General features: G+C 34.7%; 2 protein-coding genes across 2 annotated transcripts in view; one reads left to right on the top strand and one right to left on the bottom strand.

Annotated features, from left to right (window-relative positions):
- IRSp53 (Insulin receptor substrate 53 kDa) overlaps nt 1-12,265 on the bottom strand; it is a 140,950-nt gene extending 128,685 nt beyond the window's left edge. Inside the window, exon 1 of the mRNA XM_065363330.1 lies at nt 12,230-12,265. Within this exon, the coding sequence (XP_065219402.1) occupies nt 12,230-12,250 (21 nt within the window). The 5' untranslated portion in view covers nt 12,251-12,265. The remainder of the gene's footprint in view (nt 1-12,229) is intronic.
- Nucleotides 12,266-12,638: 373 nt separating this feature from the next.
- LOC135844943 (uncharacterized) lies at nt 12,639-23,576 on the top strand. Its single transcript, XM_065363349.1, has 10 exons — nt 12,639-13,259; nt 13,837-13,993; nt 19,827-19,944; nt 20,026-20,109; nt 20,191-20,279; nt 20,364-20,543; nt 20,634-20,827; nt 20,940-21,073; nt 21,167-21,294; nt 23,325-23,576. Exons 2-10 carry the CDS (start codon nt 13,874-13,876, stop codon nt 23,472-23,474), a joined length of 1,197 nt encoding a protein of 398 aa, XP_065219421.1. The 5' UTR covers nt 12,639-13,259; nt 13,837-13,873; the 3' UTR covers nt 23,475-23,576.
- The last annotated feature ends 349 nt before the right edge of the window (nt 23,577-23,925 follow it).

Here is a 23,925-nt window from a genome sequence, read left to right on the forward strand (position 1 = left end):
ACAAATCTTTTAAAAATTCACTGGGAAAAAAATTCCTTCAACCAAAATTCCCTCTCCCCCCCCCCCCTGAAAAAATACTGAAACACTATCAAAAATAGAAAACATTTCCGCAAAAGTCACGAATATCTCTTTAAAATGGAAAAATCATCTCGAAATCGTTTGGAAATCGACCTAAATTTAGACAATTATCTTGAAATCGTCAAAAAATCAAATTTGAAATCAAAAAACTTGCTCAAAATTGGAAAATCCAACGAAAATAGTAAAAAAATGTCCTTTCAAATGAAACTTTATCTCTCTCCTCCTGTTCGAAAAATGAACCAAATTTTTTTGAAAAATCATTCAACTGTTCACAATTTTAGTGAGATTGAAACTGAATAAAAATTTCCAAATTGAACGCAGAAACTAAGTCGAAAAATTTCACACAATTTGTGAGTCAAAATTTGATCAATATCTTCTCGAAATAACTCTCAATTTAGCACATACATGATTGGCCTAGGTACAGCTCAATTATAACTGAACTAGAGTAAGATCATTTTCTGTATCGCCTGCATCTTTCACGTCAGCAACTCTTGATTAGCTGATGTCTCAACGCTTGCATCTCGCAGTTCGATAACCTCTCATCCGCCATCTCGTTAAAAAATCAAATTCAATATTGAATGGATACAAATCGTTAATTTATTATTACTCGTTTAAAATCTTAAAATAAAATTTTTCGAAATTAATGACTATGCGATGTTCTGGCCTAATCTGGCCTCATTTCATTCCAATTTTATTGGAATCAAAATTTGTCTATTCTTTCTGCCAGCATGTTTAAATTTGGCTACGGAAATTAAACGGTTTTAAGGAAATTGAGGAAAGAATTGTAAGAATCGAATAAACCAATGAACTTTAATTAAATGACTTTTAGAAAATTTGATTTGAAGATCTTGACTGAAAAATCTTGAAAAAACTGTTCACTTTTTTAATTTAATAGGTACTGAACAAGTAATTTAATCCAACTAACAAAAGTGCATTTAATATCTAGGTAGGTACTAATTAACGCTAGGATGATGCAAAAATTCAGAACAGTCTTAAATCAAATTTTCGTATTACAAATTTACATATTTATGAAATTTTATCAAAATTTAGCGATATTTTACCATTTTGTGTCTCTCGCTTCAAATCGATTTAAATTTCCATCCTTATTTCTGTCAGCTCTGTTCCATTTCATGTTAAAATGTGGTGTAAGAACGCCCTTAATTTTCAGGTAATTCCGCAATTCTGCACGGCTAATGAATTGATCTCCATCTATGTCTATCATCTTGAAACCCTTATCAAAGCTTATTTCATCATCATCACTAACAGTGGATGATATTGAATTCACGAGCAAACTTGCCAAAATAACGAAAATACAAGTGAAAAAACTTGCAGAGAAGTACATTCTGCGGTTTGAATTACGCGTATCTAGGTATATACGAACTGCTGCGTAATAATATGAAACTCAAGAACTGATACAAGTTCACCAATAAACAGCACCTATTATAGAATTTATGGGAATTTCAGCGGCGATAAATTTACTCAATTGATTTGCATTCTATAAAGTACCTATCAAATGGCTCATTAAATTTTATATGCAGAATCAAATACGTCCGGTCGTCCGGGGTTGCGAATCGGAATGAATTTCGTTCCGGTTTAGGTTTCCACTTCACGTAAATGAAAATTCTGTTCTGGAGTAATAACTTCGATTCATTTAAAATCGCCAACATAGGTTCATTTACTGAATCACAGACCTGATTAGCAGAAGTGCATTTATCTAGGTGGGTATTAATTAATACTAGGATAGTGCAAAATTCGTTTTATAAATTTACATATTTCCAATTTAATATGTATCACTTGAAAAATCATATCCAGAAAAATGGTACTATATTTCTAGTAAGTTTACTAACAAATTAGGGGGAGGAGGGATTTTTCACATATTCATCGATTACCCTCTCAAAGTACTACAATTTCTAAAAAAGTAGAAAATTCTATACCACGTACAACCGGAGCAATTTGCAACTGAAATTTTCCATTTTCGGTCATTTTGGAGAACTTTAAAGCCCCACAGCTCCGCTAAAAAAAATCGAAAAAATGTCCGGTTGGCGTCATATTTTGTCATCGTTTGATGACCTCTAAACGTGGTCTGATTTTGAAAAAAAATCGAAGACCCCTAGTGCAAAAATCTGCCGATAGGGAAGGCTTAGAAGGGAACCTCTTGAGGTGTCCGCCTCCGATTTGAAAGGGACCGCAATTTTTGGAAAGAGCATGTTCTAAAACCCCCAAATCCAAATTTTCATCTGCCCAAGTTCATTTTTCAATTTTTGGCGAATTTTTGAAAATCCAAAATTGACTATTTTGGTGATTTATGCTTTTGTTTATAAAAAAAAGTACGTACTTGATCATTAAAAATGTTCAAAATAAGTCCTAAAACTGATATTGACTCCCCAAATCCAAATTTCACCACTTCCAGCCATTCTGGAGCCTCCAGCGCTATTTTTCAATTTCTCCAGAATTTTGAATTTGCTCCAGAAGACGTGAATATGAAGTTGGGCAGCTAAAAATCGAGTTGTGTGTTATACTCGATCTGTTTAACGAGTTTATCCACATTTGAGTCGATTTTGGGAGGGACACCTCAATAGTGGTTTTTTGACCAGATTTTTTCATGATATAAGAAATCCAAAAAAATAATCAAAATTCTACTGTATGCGAGGAAATTTTCGAAATTTGCGCGAATCGCTGTATTTCGAACACAACAAACCCTCCGAGGCCGAGTTCCGTCATTTGCAGCCATTCTAGAGCCTCCAGTGCGATTTTTCAATTTTTCCAGAATTTTGAATTTGCTCCCCAGGAGGCGTGAATATGAAGTTGGGCAGCTAAAAATCGAGTTGTATGTTATACTCGACCTGTTTAACGAATTTATCCACATTTGAGCCGATTCTGGAGCGGATACCTCAAGAGTGGTTCTTTGATCAGCTTGATTGTGCGTCAATTTGACGTCTCTGCAGCGTTCCTGTATGGAAAGGTTGAGGAAGAAGTTTACTTGTGGCAACCTGACGGTTATAACGACGGCACGAATCGAGTTTGACGATTGAAAAGCAGCTTGTACAGTGTAATAACAAGCACCACGGTGTTGGAATGCTCGATTCCATGCTTTCCTGCTAAAAGTCGGTTTCGTTCAAAGTAAAGAAGATCCCTGCGTATACATCTTCTATGTAAAGTGAAATGGGAAAATTTGTAAGCTCATTTTAGCTTTATATATCGACGACAGACTGGCATCATCAGACAACAAAGAACTGATGGATGCATTTATCAACGCGTTACAGTCCGAATTCAAGATCGTTTCGAGAACAGCTGACCAGTTCCTTGGTATTCGAATATCTCGATCTTCGAACGGAGATATCTCCTTGGATCAATCGCTGTATATTGAGAAACTTACGAAGCGGTTTGGAATGGCTGGCTGTAAGTTAGTAGATATTCCGATTGTAAAACGATCTACGAAATCAGACATCGAGAAAACGTCTGATTTTCCCTACCGATCAGCAGTCGGCGCGCTGCTGTATGTCGCCAGAGGTACTCGATTCGATATTTCATACGCAGTTGGTGTATTATCGAGATCCCTGGAAAATCCATCACCCGAAGACGTTAGTTGTTTGAAACGTGTTATTCGATACTTGAACAGTACGATAAACTTCAAGTTGGCGTATAAGTTCAATCCAACTATCAAACAGCTAGAATGTTACAGTGATGCAGATTTCGCTGGCTGTCCTACTACATCTCAATCGACAACCAGCGTTCTGATCAAGTATTCTGACGCGGCGATTTCCTGGATCAGCAAGTGACAGCAGTTGGTAGCTGACTCGAGTTACGAAGCTGAATTCATCACCGCTAACGAAGCATCAAAGGAGACTATCTGGATTTCAAGATTATTTCGAGAATTAATCGATCTGTCTGACGTTCCGGTGTTATTGGTGGATAACGAAAATGCCATTTGAATAGCCGAGAATGTTGAATTTCATAGCAGAACGAAGCATATCCAGAGGAAGTACTTCTTCATCCGTGACCAAATTCGAGCAAATATGATCAATGTTCAGCATATTCGAACTGAGCAGTAATTGGCTGATATACTGAGGAGGCCGTTGCCATGTCCGAGATTGTCAATCTTGTGTAAACAATCTGGATTGACATCATCGATTGGTTAGATCAGTGTTAAAAAATGAGTAAAATTCGCGTCATTATTGTTATCGTTACAGGAGAGTGGATTTCACCGTTTCCAGCTATTCTGGAGGCTCCAGCGTGATTTTTCAATTTCTGCAGAATTTTGAATTTGCTCCAGAAGGCGTGAATATGAAGTTGGGCATCTAAAAATCGAGTTGTGTGTTATACTCGACCTGTTTAACGAATTTATCCACATTTGAGCCGATTCTGGAGGGGACACCTCAAGAGTGGTTTTTTGACCAGCTTTTTTCATTATAAGAAATCCAAAAAAATCAAAATTTTACCGTTTGCTAAGAAATTTTCAAAATTTGCGCGAATTGCTGTATTTTGAACACATCAAACCTCCTGAGGCCGAGTTCCGCCATTTCCAGCCATTCTGGAGCCTCCAGCGCGATTTTTCAATTTTTCCAGAATTTTCAATTTGCTCCAGAAGGCGTGAATATAAAGTTGGGCAGCTAAAAATCGAGTTGTGTGTTATACTCGAACTGTTTAACGAATTTATTCACACTTGAGCGGATTCTGCAGAGGACACCTCAAGAGTGGTCGATTTTTAGCTTCCCAACTTCATATTCACGCCTTCTGGAGCAAATTCAAAATTCCGGAGAAATTGAAAAATAGCGCTGGAGGCTCCAGAATGGCTGGAAATGGCGAAATTTGGATTTGGTGGGTTAATATCAGTTTCAGGACTTATTTTGAACATTTTTAATGATCAAGTACGTACTTTTTTTTTTAAAAAAATCATATCATAAATCACCAAAATAGTCAATTTTGGATTTTCAAAAATTCGCCAAAAATCGAAAAATGAACTTGGGCAGCTGAAAATTTGGATTTGGGGGTTTTAGAACATGCTCTTTCCAAAAATCACGGTCCCGTTTAAATCAGAGGCGGACACCTCAAGAGGTTCCCTTGTTAGATTTCCTTCAGAACTCATCACACCAATTTTTTTTTTATGAAGTTCGATTAAATTTATATCATTTTTAGTCTTTTTATTCTACCCATACACATTCATTCTTATGTTCATGATAGGTAGTTAGGTACCTACTTACAATGCTACTGTAATTTAGTAAATATCGAATGATCGGATGGAATAAATCGGGTTATTTTGTAAATATACCGAGTATCTGCGTTATTGTTTGTTGCATTTTCGCAACGTCCACGTCAAAAATTGTTTATTCGAGCGAACAAACAAATTAACGAACGTAGGTAAAAACGATTCCAAGATGTGACCATCAATGACTACATTTTGACGTGATGTGTTTGCTTTCCTGTTATTGTTTTCTCTATTCGAACGAGCCGAAATTATAAATACAAAGTGAAGAAAAAATGCGAGTAATTTGTAGTTTGTTTACCGCATTTAATAATATGAATCAATATGACGAGTACATGGCTCCATGTGAAAAAAAAAATGAGTGAATGAAAAATTTTTACCAATACGAGTAGGTATTTATTGATGAATTCAAGTAGGCTACCAATGCTTACATATGTGTGCGGTATGGCAAATTAGAATGAAAATTTTCCCAAACATTGTTCGTTTTGTTGTTAATTAGATGTCGGTATCGCATATCTCGATTGGGGGTATAGAGGTCATCTCTGAGTAGGTAATTGAATTTTTTCCGCATCATTGGACGCGTAACGACCCCAAGTAGATAGTGGACATGTTATCCATCTCAACTCATTGACTCTGTAGGAGGTCTCCAGTCTCTCTCTCTTTACTCTCTACACAATACGTTATGTTACGTTACGTTACGTCACGTTCGAATCACGTGACGAAAGTTGCACTTTTACAACAAGTTGATAAAAATGTGATTTTGCAGGCGAACATCACGTATACTTGAACGATTGCCGGGCATTTAGGGGTTATTCGAGCTTCCCATAGTCTCGTAATAGTGTTTCGTTTTTATCTTACAGTGGCAAACTTTTGAGGTAATTAGTGCTTCTCGGGTCGTATGTGATGAGGTTATCGATAAGTTATGACGTATGTATTTATGTTAATTGCTACGACTACCTATTAATTATACATCTTCGAAATTAGACGGGAAAATTTGATTCAGAAGTTCAAAATTTCGAGCGCTCTTAATTCTGAACGGTTTATATTTTTCAAATTTTGCTCGGTCCTTGAATTTTTGAAATGGGAAATTTTCCAAAAATTACATTTTTTGTTCGTTCACTCGAGTACTATGGGTTGGGGGAGTCATTTAAATGATCGAAACATTTTCTTTGGACCTTAACATCGAGTGTGACGACTTTTTTGTTCGAGGCAAGGATAAATAATTACCTAAATTTTTCTAGGAAATATTTGAAAGGGAGGGAGGTAAGATGGGTTTGAATGAAATTGTTCTAAAAGTAAGCTGAATAAAATTTATACAGGATATCGCGATTAAAATGTACCCATTTTTGGGAATAAATGTTTCAAAAAAAAAAAAAAAAAAGGAATTGCTGTGGATCTATTTCATTGAATTGGAAAATTGGATAATTTACGTAAATCGCTTTAGTTGCTCACTTCTGCAGTTAATTAAAAATTTTATTACATTCGATAAAATTGATTACCTACCTATTAGTACACGTAGAACACAAGCTGATGCTTGATTATGTATATAATGGGAGACACGTTGAGGAATTATTCAATCTGCACTTTTTCAATTTTAAGTTACTGTGCACATTTGGAACTTTCAAAATGTGTTCTTATATGAATTTTATTTTCGTTTATATTGCTGTATTGAGTTTTTCATGTTTCAATTGGGCAGATGGTCGCTGTTGCGAAACAGTGTGTAAAAGTTCTCATCTCTCCAAATTTAATAGTACTGGTTTATGCGGCGACTGTACTTGGGGTAAGCCTTACTGCGCACGTGACAATTGTAATGTTTACGGATGTAGTTGTCAGTCAGAGTGTCGAGCAGGAAAATGCGATAACGATTGCGAAGGTGCGACAAAAAATGCTAGAGGAAGAAGAGATACGAGTATCTCATTCGCAAGAGAAGCCCTATCTCACATGGATTACATAATGAAGCATGCTGACAAAAATCACGATGGTAGACTCCACTTGGATGAATCGATAGACTACCTGACCAATGTAATGAAATTGACAGTTTCGAGAGGTGCTCTTGTTGCAGAGTTTATAAAATTGGATCGAAATAAGGACGGATTTCTAAGTCCTTCGGAGATTGATTCTCCTCAATAAGGTATAGGTACAATAAACGGTGTTTTATATCCAAGTCGTGTTAATTTTGTATTAATTCCAAAACGGTCAAATTGAAATGAATATTTCAATTTTTGGAAAAAATTGAGACTTTTTAGAATTTTTTGAAAAAAAAAAAAATGGTAATTTTTGGTAAAACAAAATAAGACCTTTTAGTATGAGATTTTTTTGAAACTTTTTTGGTAAAAATGCGTCCTTTTTTGAAAACGAAACGCAAGACTTTGGCAATTTTAGCAAAAAAAATAAAGCTTTTTGGCAACTCGTTGGCAATTTTGGATACGAAAGTGGGAATTATTTTTAGCAATTTCGGGCAAAAAAGCGAAACTTCAAACCAACTTGGAAAAAACATCGAGACTCTTTAGAATTTCCTGCAAAAAATGACATTACGTGATTTAGTGACCAAAAACCAAGTCATCAAAAACGTTAACAGATGTGAGAAAATCATTATTGAGCGTGGAAAAAAAATGAAAAACATTTTGGTAATTTTGGAACATGAAAGTAATAATTTTTGGGAATTTTTGGCAAAAAACGAGACTTGACATTTCATCAAAAATGCCAGGCTTTTTGGCAGTTTTTGGCAACAAAGCGAAAATTTAGGAAAGTTTTTAAAAAAAGTAACACATTTGATATTTTTTTGCAAAAAAGCAAAAATTTGTAGCAATTCTTGGCCAAAAAACATCATTTTATGACAATTTGGACGAAAGCTGAGACTTTTTTTTGCTATTTTTAGAAGAAAACCAGGAGTCCTGCATCCAAATGGAAACCAGGTTTTAAAAAAATAGAGAGCATGCTTTCATCTTTCTCTATTAATTTGGTAAAGAAGTTCAACTTATTTATCTCACTCTTGAGCCAAAATTTTTCAAAAATTCACCATAACTGGAGAAGGCCACTTCAGCATCTGAAATTTTGACTGCTCATACTGAGAAAACGTTCATTATTTTCCACGAATCGTAATTATTAAAATTTTAAAAAATTCATCAATTTTGATAAGTACTCGAATGAAATTCAAACCCTAAAAATTTAAAGAGTTATAAGGGGCATGCAGCATGACTGGTTCAGATCCTACTTGGAGGGAAGAACTCAAGCTGTTAAAGTTGGGAATAAAATTGGGAATTTCTTACCTGTAGTGCATGGGATACCACAGGGCAGCATACTAGGACCAATTCTCTTTTTAATTTACATTATTGACATTTTTGAACTAAAATTAAATGGGACATTATATGTGTCATTCCATAGATAATGGGCCCATTTGGTCGCTTCTATTTATCGAGATAATTGTGTTTTTAGTGAAAAAGTCGAGAGAATCGATAATCGAGGTTTTGATGGATTTCGATGTAGAACATAACCGACTATCGCGTGTTAAAGTATCAAGGCCGCAGGTGCGCCCCAAGCGGAGAAAAACGGAACTAAAGTTTTTCTAAGAAGGGCCCATTTGGTTGATTTTGTTTTTTCGCGGTAAAAAGACTTCTGAAAAAATACCCTCTGAATTATACTGCACCTAGTCGCCAGTGGCAACATGTATACCACTCAAAAACTCAATTTTGCTAGCTGCAGCGGTAGGCATGTGGCATTAGTGCTGATTTAGTTACTGAACGGAAGGTATGGGTTCAAATTCCATCTTGAGAATTTACTATTTTTATTTTTACAGGTTGAATTTAGACAGAAAATGTAATTAAATCATTTTTTTCTGCTTTTAAACAGAGTAATGAATTCTTATGCAAAATTTTAATTTACTAATCATTGTTTTCCAGGCTTAAAATGCTCATAGGTAATCATAAACATGAAAAGATTGAGTAAAAAAAATTGCTATTGCAGGTAGGTAGTAATATGTGACATCAGAAATTATAATCTTCAATTTTAGGTATGAAGGTTTTGGGATTATATGAAATTTCAGCTTTTTTCAGAAACAAAAAACTTTGAAGGCGATTTTCTTAAAAGATAAGTTTTTCAAATTTTTAATTATGGATTTTTTTGGAGTTTTTTTTTGCACTTTTTGGGCTTTATCCAGCTCATATGATTGCTCCGAAGGTCTACTTCACCCCCCCCCCCTCCCATAACTCAATATCGACCAAATGGGCCAATTACCTGCGGAATGACACATAATATGGATTTGCAGATGATACAACTTTAGTAAATAAGGCCAAAAATCAAGATGATCTTATTAAGTTTATTAATGAAGATTTGAAATTATTGGGTGGCTGGTTTTGGCAATATAAATTAAAACCAAATTTGTCCAAATCAAAATTGTTAAGATTTGGCTATAGGGTTTCCCCTGACCTAGGGTCTAGGTGCTACATGCATGAAAGCCTGGATTGTGGGGCTCTGTGTGGCTGCACACCCCTGTCACAAGTTGAGTCAACTCGGTACCTCAGAATAATGATTGATTCCAAATTGATCTGGAGAGAACAGAGTTTATACTTACAAACTAAACTTAGAAAACTAAACTATTTGATTTGCTTCCTGGCACAACATTTTGGCACTCAAAACATGGTAAAAATTTATGGGGAATATATATTGGCACGACAGAAAAAGTGATTCGAACGACAGGACATTCGAACGACAAAATAAGGCATTCTAATGACAATTTTCAACAATTTTCAACGACAGTCCAGCACGACAACTTAAGTGATACGAACGACAATTCAATCTCATACAAACGACGAAAGAAATGTAATCCACATCCAAATAAATTATTCCCCGCCAAAAAAAGAATTGCCCGGAAAAATAAATAATTCCCCGCCAAAAAAACAAAATGCCCGGCAAAATAAATTATTTCCTGCCGAAATTTTTTTTTCAGAGAAATAACTCATTTTGTGATTATGCAAGAAGTTCATTTTTGAGTTTCTTGATTTCATATGGCTGAACTAATTGCTGAGCAAGGTAAAAAAACTCATATATTTTGAGTAATAAACCTCAATTAAAAACACTATTTTCTCTCAGATACTGCAATTTTTCTCAATTTCCTCATGTTAAACAATTTTTTAACTTCAAAATCACTCTGGAGGAAGGTGAACAACTGTCTCCTGCCTCTTGCTCAGATCAGCTCAGACTTTAATTCGTTTGGAGATGTTCCAATTTTTTATTTCGCATATAAGTCGAGCAAAGAAAAGCGTACCTATGTACGTCAATTTGTTCCTGCCCCTACAACACTAAATCGGCACTGTGCATGCATACTTTAGGTAGGTACCTATGCACATTCGTCTCAAGCTTAAGTTCCTGCTGAAGGGAAGTCAATTCCTTTGGGACAGAAGCGGAAGAGAGGCAGATCCTCTAAAGTAAAAAAAGCACTACTTGTACAATGATACGTACTAGATGAACTGTGTAGTTTTTTTTTTAATGTCGTGCTATTTATCAATTTTTGGATGTGCAATTCATATTTTTTCTGTCGTTCACTATTTTATTTCTTTGTCGTGCACGATTTGTCGTTAAATGTATTATATAGACGTGCATTAAATTATTCTGTCGGGCAATACCTTATATCGTCGTTGAAATTCATTTACTGTCGTTCAAAAACTTTTTTCGTCGTGAAATAATTCTTTTCCCGTGCAATGCCTTTTTCTGTCGTTAAAATGCCCTTTTTTCGTCGTTAAAACGCCTTTTTCTGTCGTGCCGATAAATCACACCCAAAATTTATTATGCTCTCTATCAATCTGTGCTCCAGTATGGCTTGTTCATCTGGGGGGGGGGGGACAGCGGACTGTCACTTAGAACCTATCCATATTCTACAAAAATGAGCAGTTAGGAGCATTGTAGGTAAAAAAAAGGGGGAAAGTACAAAAAACAATTTTCAAAAACTAGAAATTCTGCCTATTCAAAAACTCTATCAAGTCCAGGCAATTGACTATATACAAAGGAATAGGTCCAAATTTAGAGTTTATGTGAATGAGAGGGGGAGGAAAATTGATAACACCGTTGCTCCCCCTACCTAGGTACTGACGAGACAGATCTGGTGCTCAGGCTCCGTGGTGTTTGTTGAAGCTGTTTAATGCGATGAGTAGAGGTTTGGGCTTCCAGCTGGCACTAGTCCGCTGGTTACTGGAGAGCGAAAACACCTTACAGACTACTGGGTAATATTACATCACATGTCTGCCATCTGTTTACTTATAGTATGTGAGGTCCTGTATTCCTCTGTAGGTGTACTGTTGCACTCATTTTATACTCTGGGATGATAGATGAATTTGTCGTTAAAATTTCCTGTGTGTTCATTATTTTTAGCTTTTAGTTTTGTTTTATACTCTTTCATTTTGCTTATAATTATGTATTTATTTTTTATTTTTTGGTTTGTTTTGTTTGTTTCTCTTTATTTTTTTTTCTCCTCCTTCAATCTGTTAAATTTTTTTCTCATATGAACAATGTTACCATGGGGGCCCCCTCGCTCGCGTAATTGCGCATAGGGGGGGATATTTTGTAATTTCGAAATATTTTTAGAAATAAATAAATATTGATTGATTGATTGATTGAGTGAGTTTTGGATCCTTTTTCAATTTTTTCCTGTGGTTTCACCTAAAAATTATTTCTACCTCTATAAGACTGTTTCTTTTGTTTTATTTTTTTTTTTATTTGCAGATCTTGAATTTCTAAATTCAACGAAGGCTCACACCAAAAGTTCTGGATAGGTAATCGACTTCTTATGATTCGATTTCGATAAGAAAATCAGTGAGTAGGCGACTGCGTATTGCGCATGACGCCATTCGAAAATCTAATCTGAAGTTCACGGACGAATAGAAAATTCGTCGATCTGCTTCGTAATAAGTGAAAAAAAATTACGTAAAGAAACTACCAGAAAAATATTCAACTCACCTTTGATCCGCAGAAAACCATCGACGACCATAATTTCGCCAATACTTAAAATACCAGTCTTCTTCACAACACGAAATTCTCAGGTAGGAAAATTTTCCAGCATCATTAACATCCATAATAAACACGAACCCGGTACCAGATGCTGGAATATCGACTCCTGCAAAAAAAAAAGTCACCGAAAAACCAGACGTTAAAAGAATAGCATAACTTATCGCCTCATTATCAAAAAATAAAACCAGTTTGATGCAATTTTCTTTATCGTACATAAAATTAACCAATATTGCAGATAACGAAGCAAATTTTAGCACATCGTTTTTATACCGAACCCCCCCCCCCGCATCTCTCTTCACAATCATAATACACACACGGTAGTGATAATTCACCTCATCCTCATCGTAATCGTACGAGTACATGTATCATTAGCGAAGAAAAAAATAATACAGATAAAACGAACGAATTAAATCGTTTATAAGCGAGTTACCAAAGGCGAAAATCGATTCAATTACCAGTGTGATTTTATACTCGTACATATAGTGCTAGTGCGTCGAGTGGACTCAATTAACTGGTTTTCAACCAGTCATTTTTTTCTAGTTTCAATTTCAAATCGTGTCCGCCGTTCGATATACTACAAGTATAGATCTATTGCATTTAAAAAAATCCCAACATAATTCATATTTTACGCGACGACGACGGTGATTCGTACCTACCATTGAAAGAAAAACTTGCCTAACTCGTTGACGAATAACTCGAAGATAATTTAGTGCGTCTTTTGCTCCCTTTCCTTCATTATGTTATTAAGAACTTTTGCGTAAACTCGACTATTACCTATTTTACTACGCTGTTTGAGTGCTGTTCGATTATATCGTATTATTGTCGTTCGAGTGCGTGTACATACTTAAATAATTGTGTTGTGATACTTGGTCGCGAAATTAGCCAAGTTTTTAGGCCAAGTTGCTGGACTTGGACTTAGTTAGTCGTATAATAAACGTTCATTAGTTGGAATTCAAATTGCACACTTTGATCAATACTAGTAAGTGCTTAGATGAATTTATTTTCTACAATCGAGTTTTATTACTATTATTATTACTTATTATTACTACTGGAAAAAAATCTATTTCAGAGTTGACGTCCTCGTAGAGAGACTTTAATTTGTCATTTTCGAGTTTTCAAAAATACCTACCTATTAAACCAATAAATTATGTAACAGGATAGAAGCATCGATGATTACGAGCTTCGTATCGTAGGTAATCAATCCCCAAATTTTGGCTGGATTCCAATTTCCAGAGGTGGCGATTAAATTATTTATTTCACCGTAGAGATTTATTTTTAAAAATAATTGTACGAAATGAATCGCCACTTCGAGACAAATTCCAAATTAATGGAAATTTTTGAATAATTTTCAAAGCTATCGATATCATAGCTGAGCTCACCTTTTCCCAATAACCTTCGCGATTAATTCTTTTGTAAAGTGCCATGATTCTGAAACATTAAAAAAAACAACAACAAAATAATTTAATCGTATTGCAAAATGGATACTTATGAATTAGGGATAATTTTTATCTATAGATGGTATTATTTTAAGTTAATTTTTGGCCATATGATTCCAGATCATCCCCATTGTACGATAACCTGCTATAATAAACCATGCTATCGAAACTATCTCTGAAATTCTTAAACCATCAAAAATGCCAACACCTGTTAGCAACCTGTACGAGAAATTTCACCGGGATGTACGACTTCAATTATGCGGAAGTTGTACGAGACGTAAGTACAATATCTTCCAAGTTCAACTTCTATAAGCTCAGGTACTAAGTGACTTTGACCTAAATCAGTCTAAAAAGATTGTTGCAACGCAAATGCGTAAGTCTAAGTACGTACCTAACCCAACAATTAGATCAAAATTATTCTCACCGTTGCAAAGATAACAAAGATAAGGGAAAATGTATCAATAATTACATACTAATGGTGTAAGAAAAATTTCCCCTTTGAAGTACATCACCGAGTGTAGGTATGGCTAAGATAAAAATTATTTTTTTCCCAGAATTTTAAACGCTGTAAACACGAATCACGCGCATGACTGACTCTTTTACATTTTTAAGCGTTTTTTTTAAAAAAAAGATGATTAAATATTTTTTACAATTTGAGATAACGATTGTGAGTAACAAGTTGCAAAGCGTGCAATTAAATTTGCTGCTGAATGACGTCGTAGAATTAACTATCGTTTTGGTGAAATTGACACGAAATTCAGGTTCGCCAATTTATTTTTCAATGTGGATTTTAGGACTCTACCCCAAATTTGGGGCACTCAAAAAAATGTCACCCTTTACCGGAAGTTTTATGAGCTTTCGATTCGAAAAAAAGTAGCTTTCCACATACGAGTAGCTTTAATAGGGACCGAATAAAAGTTGACTGGGATTTTTTTTCTTTACCTTCAAAGATACAAAATCGCCAGAAACCACGATTTGTATCTCCCCCTCCCCTCTCATTGGATCTTTCAATGCCAATGGGTTTGGCATACGTGCATCAAATTTAACATGTGTGGAATATTTTCCTAGTAATAGAACAAATCAAACCAGGTACTCGAGTTTAAAAATTGAACGAGCCACTCAGATTAAAATTTTCAAAGAGTTTTAATTCCTTCAGCCTTTTTTGAAGAGCTTTTTTTATTTGCTTTTTGAAAATGAAAGTACTTAAGTCTTTTAAAAATTCAAAAGCAAGTCAAAATTAACATTTTTCAATTTTTGAAAATTTTGAGTTTGGGCGAAATACATACAAGGGCTTTACCCACCCACTTAAAAAACTAAAAAAACTATGATTGGTCAAAATTTTCAAAAAGATGGTCAAAATATTGAACTAAAAATTGAAGGCGCTAGAGCATTCAAAAAACTCAAAATAAATTCAAATTTTGCATCATTCAATCGTTTAAAAGTTCGAGCAATTTATATTTTGAGTTTAGACAAACAACACAGCCAAACTTATAGAACTTTAATGCTAAAAAAAATCAAACAAAACCCAGAACATTACAAAAAAAAAGGTCTGTTTCTAGATTTTAATAAGTTGAACAATTTAGAAACTTTTTGATGAAAAAGCGAGACTTTTTAACAAATTTTGGCAAAAAAGTGAGCATTTTCGCAATTTTTGGCAAAAAAGCTTTCAACTTCAACAAATAAGTAAAAGGGCTTTTTTGTAATTTTTCGGCAAAAAGTCATATCTTTGGACAACTTTTTTTTTAAAAAAAGAAAACAACTACATTTTGTGCAAATGTTAAAAAGCGAGAATTATTACAATTTTTAAACGAGAAGCATCACTTTGAGAATTTTAGCAGAAAAGCAAAACTTTTTGGAAATCATTGGCGACAAAGTAAACTTTTTAACAATTTTTGGCAAAAACGAACATTTTGGATGATTTTTTAAAAAGAAAAAAGGTGAAAATCATCAGCTGTTTTGCTACGTAAAAAGCAATAATTTTTCAAAAAGGTAAAAATTTGGCAATTTTAACAAAAATTAGTAATTTTTAAGAAGTATTGGCAGAAAAATTACATTGTTTCACATCTTATTGAAAAAATGAGACTTTTTGGGTAAAAAAACAATACTTCTCCGTAATTTTTGGCAATTATAGATACTTGAAAAAAGATAACTTTTGAACAATTTTTAAAAAAAGGAAGACTTTTTGGAATTTTTTTCGAAAATCCAAGAATTTTAAGCAATTTTTGGCAAATAAAGTGAGGTTGACAATTTTAGCAAAAAACCGAGTTTTTTTTGGGAATCATTGTGAAAAAAATTATAGGAACTTATTTGCAGTCTTCCTTAAAACTGGGAAACTTTTTTTCAACTTTTCGATCAAGAACGAGATTTTTTGGAAATTTTTCGTTTTTTTGATAAAAAAGCAGGATTTTTTTCAAAAATTACATCTTTGAAAATTTGTGGGAAAAAAATTAACTGAAGTAATCCAAATGTTACATATCTACTTGTAGAACATTGAGTGTTCTAAAAAAATCCAACAAGGTAGCAAAATTTCAAAACCCATTTTACTGTTTGAAAGAGCGTTAAAATCTGATTTAAAAACATTCATTGAAATGTTCAAAAAGTACCATAGAACTGTTCAAATCTTCAATCGAGAATACAAATTTTGAAATAAAATTGTCATTGATGGAACTTGTCAAGCTGTTTTGAAATACGTATGTGATTTTAAAAATGGAAACTTTCGCTAATAGGTGCAATCCATCTCATCCAATTTTGAGCCATTATTTTTTTTTAAGTCGTTGGTTTTTGAAACCCAAAGGCCAAATTCAGTGAAGAGGAGACCTTCATATCGAGTTTCAAAATGTACTACGAACAAATTTTAGCTATAAAAGTGCCTCTGGAGCAAAGATATGACTCTTCAAAGAGAAGGCATTTTTGGTTGAGAAGGTCATGGTCACCACAATAAAAATCCCAGACCTTTTTCAGAGTTCTACTGAGTAACTGAAATTTTCCAATGGCTTATTTTTGTGATAATTCGTACCTAAGAGTATTTCAAAAATATTTTTCCCTCGAACATTTCGCATTAATCATAGTCCGGCATATGACAATAGGAGTAATTGCAACCCCCCACCGCCGATCCTCCGGGACAACTTTTTTCTTAAAGGGGACATCCTAAGGAACATTTTAAAGCAAACTTCCCCCAAAAAAAATTGGCCTAACTTACAAAATGGCGGCCATTTTGATTGAGGACTTGCATGAAATTTTTCAAACTTGACAAAGGTAGATCGAAAGATCATGCAAAAATTTATCACCTGTCAAAATTTCAAGTGCTAAATTGCGTTTTTCGATTTTTGGTGAATTTTTGAAAATCCAATTTTGGCCAAAAATGAGGGGAAAAATAAAAAATTTTACCAAATTGACTAAGAAAGCTGAAATTTGAGATATACCCTATATTCGACATGCCAAATCGATTGGAAACGGTTTCAACCCGTTTTGAGCAGTTCTGGAGCCTCCAGCAGATTTTTGAAACTCGAAATTCCCGCAAAATTCCATCAAGTTGGAGTTGTAAAGCTAAAATTTATTCTAAAAACTAATTTCAATACGCTACGAAGTACTGCAGGTGAATTTCAAGTCGTTTTGGAGCCTCCAGCGACTTTTTGAAAATCTCTGAAGCCTCCAGCAGATTTTTGAAACTTGAAATTCCCACAAAATTCCATCAAATTGGAGATAACATTTACTCTATACTCCAATTTTAACACCCTCTGAAGACGACTTCAGGTGGGTTCAAGTCATTTTAGGGCCTCAATTACTGGAGCCTCCAGCAGATTTTTGGAACTTTAAATTTTCACAAAATTTTATCAAATGGAGATGGAAAGCAGAAATTTACTCTACATTTCAATTTCAACACCCTTGAAGACGACTTCAGGTGGGTTCAAGTCATTTTGGAGCCTCCAGCGACTTTTTGAAAATTACTGGAGCCTCCAGCAGATTTTTGAAACTTGAAATTTCCCCAACATTAATTTATCAAATGGTGTTGGCGAGCTGAAATTTACTTCGCAGACTACATGGTGGTTTCAAATGGTTTTAAAGCTTCCAGCTACTTTTAGGAAATTTCAATTTTCCAAAAAAACGTCATACAACCTTTCAAAAAGTCGCTGGAGGCTCCAAAACGACTTGAAATTCACCTGCAGTACTTCGTAGCGTATTGAAATTAGTTTTTAGAATAAACTTTAGCTTTACAACTCCAATTTGATGGAATTTTGTGGGAATTTCGAGTTTCAAAAATCTGCTGGAGGCTCTAGAACCTCTCAAAACAGGTTGAAACCATTTCCAATCGACTTGGCTTATCAAAAATAGGGTATACCCCAAATTTCAGCTTTCTTAGTCAATTTGGTAAAATTTTGATTTTTTCCCTCATTTTTGGCCAAAATTGGATTTTCAAAAATTCACCAAAAATCGAAAAACCCGCTTTAGCACTTGAAATTTTGACAGGTGATAAATTTTTGCATGATCTTTCGATCTACCATTGTAAAGTTTGAAAAATTTCATGCAAGTCTTATGTTGAAACGCAAAATCTGCGATTTCGGCTGACCTGTCAATCAAAATGGCCACCATTTTGTAAGTAAGGCCAACTTTTTTTTTGGCAAGTTTGCTTTAAAATGTTCCTTAGGATGTCCCCTTTAAGAAAAAAGTCGTCCCGGAGGATCGGCGGGGGGGGGAGATGCAATTACTCCTTATTGTCATATGCCGGACTATTATGCCAAAACATCATTTTTGAAACAGGGGAAATACATTGAAATTCAGTGATGTCAATTTTTGGTCATTATTGGCAATTTCAAAAACTCAAAAAAATTGATCACTTTTTAGGGTGTTTTTCTCGATTCTCTTAAAAATTAGCAATAATAAAATATCTCCCTGGTTTCAGAAATTACTTTTTTTGATATTTTAGAATAATCAATGCAAAATACATATTTGAGAAAATCACTGAATGTCGACATAAAATCGAGTGAAAAAAACAAAACCACGACTTTTTCAGAACTGGCCTTTTCTTTGAAGATTCAAATCTTCCTTCCAGAAGCACCTCCGGAGCTAAAAAATTTTTTGAGTAATTTTCAGCGCGAAATGAAGGTCTAAGCTAAATTTGGCCAAAATCCTTCAACTTAGAACGAAAAAAAAAAAAACTGGAAAAAATTTCTAGACTGAAAAATATATCTTCATTTAAAGTTGAAATTTTCCAATTCCAAATTCGAAGTCTACAGCCCCTCTAATTTCTATGTACCCAAGGTAGCTGCATCACTCAATGAAAGGAGAGATATTGCAACTAATACGCCACAAGGCACGAAGCATCAACAAAAACGATCCTTTCTCCACCGAAACCGATCACAAAACGAATAAAACCATAGATCATTTTGATACCTACTCATAATTTATGAATTTTACCACAAGTATATTTTTTCAATTTCAATATCAATATAAATTAAAAGTAAACTCGTCTTTAAAACATCACCAATTCATTTAAAGTATAGGTATAGCTGGATCTCACCACGAGGCCATCTCTTATTCAATTTTCAATTCACTCTCCATGAACTTTATTATAATAAATATTTTTAAAAATACATAATTTTTCCATCACGAGCGATGATCGATGGCACAAACAACAAAACCAAACCATAATCGCCCACTAATCAGCTGATGATGTTAACGAGAGTTCAAAAGTTCATTCGTGCTTTTTTCGTAAACATTCGTGCAATTCTCAATTCTCAATTCTCACGTCAGTTATTGTAAATCTTCTTCCTATACTACACCAATCAACCGTATACGTTAATGCATTATGAAAAAATTTCACACTCTAGGCAAGAAGCACCTCAAGCAGGTAGATTTTACGTCTTGAAATATCAATAACCTCGTTATATTAGAGAGTCTCGTGCGATCTTTAACAATTTTCGCTTGATTAACAATATTATACGAATATCTAATTACAAAACGTGGCCAGATAAGACCAACTATGTATAGCACACAGTACAAAGTTCTCTGGTGGTATTTTTTATTTCGAAACAAAATAGCCAATTTTTATATCTCAGTGCTATGTTGCCAAATATGCCACTTATATAAACTTTATTATTTCACTTTTCCAGGCTAAAGTAGTCGATTTCAGAAGTGATACGTTTTCGCTGCCCAACGAGGGCATGAGAAGAGCGATTTATAATGCGGAAGTAGGCGATGAGGTGTATTCCGAAGATCCAACCGTTCAAGGTAAATTTAAAAACTTCAAAAATTTAAAAAAAATTACGATCTTAGAATCCTAATTCATCAATGATTTGAATAATATTTCAGTATTAGAACAAAGATGCTCCAAGCTTACTGGAAAAGAAGCAGCATGTTTTGTCCCTTCGGGAACGATGGGGAATTTAATAAGTAGTGAGTATATTTTTCACTCTTATATCACAAATGCCACACACATCTAGTGAAAAAAATCCCAATTTTCTTTTTCGAATTCAGTTCTAGTTCACTGTGATAAAAGAAGCTCTGAAATCATCGCTGGTAGCCTAAGTCATATTAATTTATTCGAGCAAACAGGAGCTGCTCAGGTATGCAACCCTCTCACTTCACCAGTTTCCAAATTTCCATTATGGAATCAGCATCGAAATAATTATACGACCGGATATTTACAGTTTGGTGGAGTCAATATCAGAGAAGTGCCGAACAATAACGATGGAACCTTTGATATAGAAGAATTGAAATCCAGAATTCGAACTTACGATATACACGAACCTATAACCAAATTAATCTGCGTCGAAAATACCCACAATATTTTGGGAGGCAAAACTCTACCATTGGATTGGATAGACGAAGTAAGAATCATTTCATTTTCTAATCTAAATCTAAATTTCGTAAGCTAAGGATAAAAATACCCCAAAATCTAAACTTCTACCCTCTCTTAGATCGGAGAATTCGGCAAATCGCGTAAAATCCCACTACACATGGACGGAGCCCGAATATTCAACGCAGCCATAAATTGCAACGTTCCTATCTCGAGATTAGTCCAAGATTTCGATACGATCACATTCTGTTTCAGTAAAGGCCTCGGAGCACCGTATGGAGCAATGATCCACGGCACCACCAAGTTCATAGATCAGTAAGTCGAGAAAATTCAACTTCACCTACTCCAATTAACACAACACACTCTACACGTAATTACCATATCGATATCACTTATTAATTCGTCGTTAATTATAACACTCACGTAGAGCTAAAAGAGTCAGAAAAGCGCTCGGAGGAAGCGCCAGGCAAACTGGTTTTATGGCTGCTGCTGCTCTATACGCTCTCGACAATCTAGCGCACCTTCGAGACGATCATGAAAATGTACACAAAATAGCTAACGGTGAGTGAAAGGGAATCAATTTATGCTTATTTTCAATCAAACGTCCGATTCTCCTTGATTAATTACGCCGTGTGTTTCTGAATCTGCCTGCAGCTATCCGAGAAGCGAATAATCCTTACGTCACAGTTCCTCCTAGGACAGATATCCATTCGAATATATTGTTGGTTTACGTCAATCCGGCCAAATTGACGGCTGATGATTTGGCTCACAGGTTAAGAGAAGTAAGTCAATACCTATATACTTGATAAAAAACGAATTCCCATCAAAATTACCAATCGGGGGGGGGGGGAGGGAAGGAGGGCCAAGGGAAACAATGCAATTATTCTGTACCATAAGAGCAATTTTTGATTTTTGGAAATCAAATTTGGCTCAAAAATGGGAAAAAAATTGAAAGTTAACCAAATTGACCCAGAACTCAAAAATTTGGAATTATACTTTATTTTTGACCCCCAACCCCTTCACCCCTTCCTAACATACGATTGGGAACAGTATCAAACAATTTTGATAGGTTCTGGAGTCTCCAGCAATTTTTTGAAAGTTGAAATTTCCACAAAACTTTACTCAATGAAGTTGAAGAGCTGAAATTTACTTCATCGTACATGATTTCAACATGTCCAAGTCGATTAGAGGTCATTTCAAGCCGTTCTGAAGCCTCCAGACATATTTTGTAAATTCCAGATTTTTGGAAAATTAACAAATTTTGGAATTATGAAAACGTTGCCCAACTTAATTCTATAACAAACTTCTGAATGAATTTATATTTTTGAAACTTGAAATTTCCCCAACATTAATTTATCAAATGTAGTTGGCAAGCTGAAATTTACTTTGCAGACTACATGGTGGTTTCAAATGGTTTTGAAGCTTCCAGCTACATTTAGGAAATTTCAATTTTCCAAAAAAACGTCATACAGATGGAGGCTCCAAAACGACTTGAAATTCACCATGCAGTCAACTTCGTAGCGTATTGAAATTAGTTTGCAGAATGAATTTCGACTCTCCACCTTGGTTTGATGAAATTTTGGGATAAATTCTAGTTTAAAAAATCTGCTGGAGGCTACAGGTCGTTGGAGGCTCTAAAATGACTTGAAATCCACCAAAACTCGTTTTCAGAGGGCGTTAAAATTGGAGTGTAGAGTAAATTTAAGCTTTCCATCTCCATTTGATGAAATTTTGTGAAAATTTAAAGTTTCAAAAATCTGCTGGAGGCTCCAGTAATTTTCAAAAAAAGTCGCTGGAGGCCCTAAAATGACTTGAACCCACCTGAAGTCGTCTTCAGAGGGTGTTGAAATTGGAGTGTAGAGTAAATTTCAGCTTTCCATCTCCATTTGATGAAATTTTGTGAAAATTTAAAGTTTCAAAAATCTGCTGGAGGCTCCAGTAATTTTCAAAAAGTCGCTAGAGGCTCCAAAACGACTTGAAATTCACCTGCAGGCTCAAAACGGGTTGAAACCGTTTCCAATCGATTTGGCATGTCTAAAATAGGTCAGCTTTCTTGGTCAATTGGGTAAAATTTTGATTTTTTTCCTCATTTTTGGCCTGAATTCGATTTTCAAAAATTCACCAAAAATTGAAAAACGCACTTTAGCACGTGAAATTTTGACAGGTGATGAATTTTTGCACGATCTTTCGATCTACCTTTGTAAAGTTTGAAAAAGTTCGAGCAAGTCCTATGTTAAAACGCAAAATCTGCGATTTCAGCTGACCTGTCAATCAAAATGGCCGCCATTTTGAAGTAAGGCCAACTTTTTTTTGGCAAATTTGCTTTAAAGTGTTCCTTAGGATGTCCCCTTTAAGAAAAAAGTTGTCCCGGAGGATCGGCGGGGGGGGAGTGCAATTACTCCTATTGCCATATGCTGGACTATTTGTAAAATTTTTGATTACTGATTTTTTTTGGGTCATTCATTAGTCGGTCAAAAAACCATTTTTGAACCAATAAACCTTGAATTTTGCGATTACGTCTTTAAAATGGTCGAGAGGGCGCCCAAATTGCACAAAAAAAAAGTTATAAGTGCTCAAGTTCATTTTTTCTCCTTCCTAAAGAAGTTGAAAATTTTTCAAAAAAATTGAAAACTCGCTGTTGTCATATGCCGGACTAAAAACGACATATTGAACACCTCCTCCCCCCCACAATAAAAAAAATATATACTCCCACAATATTATGAGGCATTTAAAAATTTGTAGATCTTTGAGTCCGCAGGCTGTTCCAAAAAAGATACTTTATAATATTCATTTTCTTATTTTTTTCATCTAGGTATCACCCATGGATGATTACCCAATCGTAATTAAAACTCTACCACTGACGCCGGATAAATTAAGGATAACTTTATGCTGCAATAATAGCGATTCCGATGTTGAAGACGCCATTATGAAAATCAAGACTGTTATTAATGAATATAAGTGATAAGGTCTCATAGTATTTAAGAGTATTTTTTTTTGTAATTTTTTATGTATGTTTAATTGTTTATTGTTTATAGTTAATTTAAATATAATCTTTTTTTCAAAATTATTCTCCAGTAAAAATCCACAAGCCTAAGAATTATACACAACACGCGAGCAGCAAAAATCTCACGTTATTACCGTCGAAGCAATTTACTGCTCTCAAAATACACAAGTGATCGTAGATTTGCCGACATCAACAGTTCAAGGAGTACTCTGTACTCGTCACATTTAGAATTTTTTAAATAGGTAGGTATTTTATCAAAAATAATCTCCAAAGAAAATTTTGGGTTTGAACTGGCATAAAAGAATTTTGAAAATTTGTATCTCAATTGAAAGAAATCGATTGGAAACTCTTTCAAACCGTTTTGAGCAGTTCTGGAGCCTCCAGCAGATTTCTGAAACTCGAAATTCCC

This window comes from Planococcus citri, chromosome 1, assembly GCF_950023065.1.
Source record: "Planococcus citri chromosome 1, ihPlaCitr1.1, whole genome shotgun sequence".
Lineage (NCBI taxonomy): Eukaryota > Metazoa > Arthropoda > Insecta > Hemiptera > Pseudococcidae > Planococcus > Planococcus citri.

Coding starts and splice junctions, on each gene's coding strand:
- LOC135844943 (XM_065363349.1), top strand. CDS start 13,874: ATGCTATCGAAACTATCTCTGAAATTCTTAAACCATCAAAAATGCCAA. Junction 20,110..20,190: donor GATGGGGAATTTAATAAGTA/GTGAGTATATTT, acceptor TTTCGAATTCAG/TTCTAGTTCACTGTGATAAA. Junction 20,828..20,939: donor ACCACCAAGTTCATAGATCA/GTAAGTCGAGAA, acceptor ACACTCACGTAG/AGCTAAAAGAGTCAGAAAAG.